The sequence below is a fragment of the Elephantulus edwardii genome, unplaced genomic scaffold, assembly GCF_000299155.1.
Source record: "Elephantulus edwardii isolate Elephantulus edwardi_28Jun2011 unplaced genomic scaffold, EleEdw1.0 scaffold00087, whole genome shotgun sequence".
Classification (NCBI taxonomy): domain Eukaryota; kingdom Metazoa; phylum Chordata; class Mammalia; order Macroscelidea; family Macroscelididae; genus Elephantulus; species Elephantulus edwardii.
In genome coordinates, this window is record NW_006399837.1 from 10,371,148 (window position 1) to 10,375,105 (window position 3,958).

At 42.5% G+C, this 3,958-nt stretch overlaps 1 protein-coding gene across 1 annotated transcript in view; it reads right to left on the bottom strand.

The window, feature by feature from the left end:
- COL4A4 (collagen, type IV, alpha 4) overlaps window positions 1–3,958 on the bottom strand; it is a 134,129-nt gene that overhangs the window by 127,515 nt on the left and 2,656 nt on the right. The window contains exon 2 of the mRNA XM_006890322.1: window positions 1,010–1,052. Within this exon, the coding sequence (XP_006890384.1) occupies window positions 1,010–1,052 (43 nt within the window). The remainder of the gene's footprint in view (window positions 1–1,009; window positions 1,053–3,958) is intronic.

Genomic DNA, 3,958 nt, shown 5'->3' on the forward strand with positions numbered 1-3,958 from the left:
TTTCATTGTCATACAATCCCTCCCCCCAGGTCCACTGCACTGTGCAGCCTTCGTTCTGGACTCCCGACATGACAATAATACCTAATCATATACCCCTTTTGAACAGGTCTCTCCCTCATCTGTTTCAATGTAGTATACATTATTTATCCCATCTTTTTCAGTTTCCCCTCAACCCTAAGGTCAGTCCCGTTTTACAACAGTGTGATGCCAGCTCTGCATCTGGTGGCATAGTGGTTAAAACAGTTGGCTGCCAATCTCAATGTCACTCATTCAAACCTGAACCAATCTGCTACTCCATGAGGCAGATAAGACCGTTAACCTTGGTTAAAATGTACAAGCTCAGAAGCCGTGTGTGGGATGGGCTTGCTCTGCCCTGGACGATCGCTAGGAAGCAGAATCAACTCAGGAGTGTTGAGGTTTTGGATTTTGCTTTGAATCTGGGATGACTAGAGATCTAAATAGGACTGAATCTCTCCAAGGTAAAAATATGTGGGCAGGTAAAGCTTTGTTCTCTGGAGTTATTTGAACTCATCATCTCATGACCAACCTGGGTTACAGGCAGCCCTACTGTGGGAACTCCCAGCAACCTCTGAGGCTGGGCTTAATCACTTAGATTCTTTAGTGTAGAAACAGAAGTGAACTTGGAAGAGAATGTTCTAGGCTTATCATTCTCCAGTGTGTTTACACTCAATTTTCTACTTCTTGATTTAATCTTCACATGGCTCATATGCCTCCTGATTCTCCACTACAAAATAATACTAATACATAAAGAAAAGGTCACTCCATGGCCTAGAGTTATATAATATAGAAATCTCTAATAGTTGGGCAATTTGGCAAGACACCTTCACTGTAAAAGAACAGAAACACCTTAGAGTTCATCCAGTCTAACCCTTCATTTTATAGACATGAAAAATGAATCCAAAGACTATTGGTTTAAAAACCCAACAAAAACAGTACATTCAATAACGTGAAATCTCAACATGCACTCTAAGCTAATTTAGACACTTACCCCAAATCCATGTTGCACGGTAAAGAGAATAAGAATTTGTAGCCTACAAAAAAAAAAAAGAAGAAGAAGAAGAAGAAAGAAAAAAGGTCCAGATTAGCATAAACTGTTTCTTTTTCAGGTAGAACAAACTGAAATAAAGCAGCTCAAAGGCACGCATTCCAGGAAGCACTGCATCTGGGGGAGGTTGTCTGCAATGAGAAACATCAGTCACCAGGAGGCAAGCCCAGATCTCTGAACAAAGAGAAGTCTTCTGAAAGAAACGAAGAGCTCACACCGGAGACACTTACCAGTGACCTCTGGTGAAGGGCTGGGTCCATCCAAAACAGTGTCCTAGTGCAGCCATGAGCCCCGGACTCTTCAACCATCTACCAAGTCAAGTCTTGATACTGGGCAGTAGGGCAGGGAGAGAAATACAGACATAGCAAGTGGTTTAATGCCACTGAGTCAGAACCAGCCCATAGCTGACCCTCCAGCAGGTCTTAAGGGCTTGTAAATCACACAGGAGGAGATTCCCCAACTTCCTCCTGTGGCGAATCTGAAACGCCTGCCTTTGAGTATAGTGTTGTTTTTGTCTCCTTACTATGAGATAGATATGGGGAAAAAATACACACACACACACACACACACACGAGATAGAATCAGGAGTGGCATCCACTTCCGAAATAGCTTGCCTCTGAAAACTCTATGAACATGGAGAAATGAAATGAAAGTCATACAAGTGTTCAGGTCTTTCATTCATAGGGTCGCAATGAGTCGTTTATGACTTGACAGCACTTAACAACAACAACATATATGTATATATGGATGTGTATATATATGTGTGTGTGCATATATATGTATGTATGTGTATCATATGTCTATGTGTGTATATATGTATGTATATTTATCTATATCTAGATATCTAGATAGATATATCTCTATCTTTCTATTGCCATGGGAAAGTCTGCTGTTAGGGACCTCTCCAAAGTACTGAAGAACAACAGTGTCTCTCTGGAGACTAAGGTGCGCCTGATACAGGCCATGGTCTTTGCAATCACTTGTTATGCATCAGAGAGTTGGACAATGACTAAGGAGGATAGAAGGAGAATTGATGCCTTTGAGCTGTGGTGCTGGAGAAGAGTATTGAGGGTACCCTGGACTGCCAAGAAAACAGATTCATCCTGGAGAGGGTTGAACCAGGCAGCTCCTTGGAGGCAAGGATTCTGAGGCTCTTTCTAACATACTTTGGACATGTTGTAAGGAGGGATCAGTCCTTGGAGAGGGACATCATGCTTGGGGGGGGGGGTGGAGGGATAGTGCAGGAGGGGAAGACCCTCTATGAGGTGGATTGATTCAGTGACTGGGGTAATTGAGATGGGTGTGTCAGAGATGGTGCAATTGGCACAGGACAGAGCAGAGTTTAGGGCTATTGTACATAGGGTCGCTATGAGTCACAAGCGATTCAATGGCATATAACAACAACATCATCTATCTGTCTGTTTATCTATCTATCTATCTAGCGTCATTGTTGTTGTGTACTGCAGAGTCAGAAGCAACCCATAGTTGACCCTCCAGCAGGTTTTCAGAGCCAGTTAATCACACTGGTGTGCCTTTGGGACTGCAGTGCAGCTTCTCACCATTAGGCTACCAGAACCCCATATAAAAATGGCAAACTTGCACATGTACAACAAAAATATACAGAAACATTTTTTTATGTCAAATAATGCAACCACTATGATGGAATACAGTGAGATAGTTCCTCAGACGATTAAACATAATCATTACCATGTAATCCACCAAGTGCACTTCTAGGCATGTATGTAAGGAATCTAAAGCCACTTGTTCATGCAATAATCTGCACATGAAATTGATAGCAGTATTATTCTTAATTGTTATAATGTGACAATGAAAGGATAAGCTAAAGATGAAATACAATTCCACCTCAGAAATGAATGAAGTTTTGATACATGTGCTACAACAGGGACAGACTTTGGCGAGCTCTGGTGGCCTAGTGGCAAGAAGCTACACTGCAATCCCAGAGACAGATGTGCTGTTCGAGTCCACCAGATGCTCTGCTGGAGAAGGAAGGACAATCTCTTCCTGTACCTGTCAGATCTAATTTGATGGTACACATACAAAAAATAATTTAAAAAATTAAAAAAAAAACAAAAACCTACATTGACAATTTGAAAACACTGTACCCATGAAGGAAGGAAGAGGCCAGGCATTGTCTGCTCCCGTTGATATGACATGTCCTTAAGTGGCAAATACAAAGACAAAACAGAGGGGTGGCTACCAGGGCTTGGGGGAAGCGGAGACATGGTTTCCACTGGGTGATAGTGGAAATGTTCTCGAACTAGTCGGCCATGGTTACACAATACTGTGACTATAAAAACGATTGAATTGTCCACTTTAAAATGGTTGTTACAAGTTGACTTGTGTCCCTCAAAATATGTGTCAACTTGGTGAATCCTTGATTCTCAGCATTAAGTGAAAGGCTGGAGGTTCAAGTCCACTGACAGGCACCTTGGACCAAGGTCCTGGTGATCTGCTTCTGTGGATCAACTGTTGAGAACTGTCAGAGACTCACACTTCGAACTGACACACATGTGGTCCCTATGAGCGGTCCATCAGACTTCTCCACAACAAAGTTGCCCAAAAATGGGACAATTTCTATTTCCTCTGATCATAAACGTCTACATTTCTGGGGTTTTGTTGTTGTTGTTGTTGTTGGTTTTGGTTTTTTAAGAACTGAATTCTTTATTTGCGATATCCATAAACGTTGCTATTCAATGTCTACGTTTTGGATTGGCTTGCCATTACGTTTGCAGTTCGTTGCCTTCCAGTCAGTCGGGATTCACAGCTTTGCTGTGGCAACAGAACCAACCCCACCCCTACCCGTCACCATATCCTCACCACCTCGGCTGTGCTTGGCCCACTGTTGAAGCTACTGCATCAATCCAACGTCAC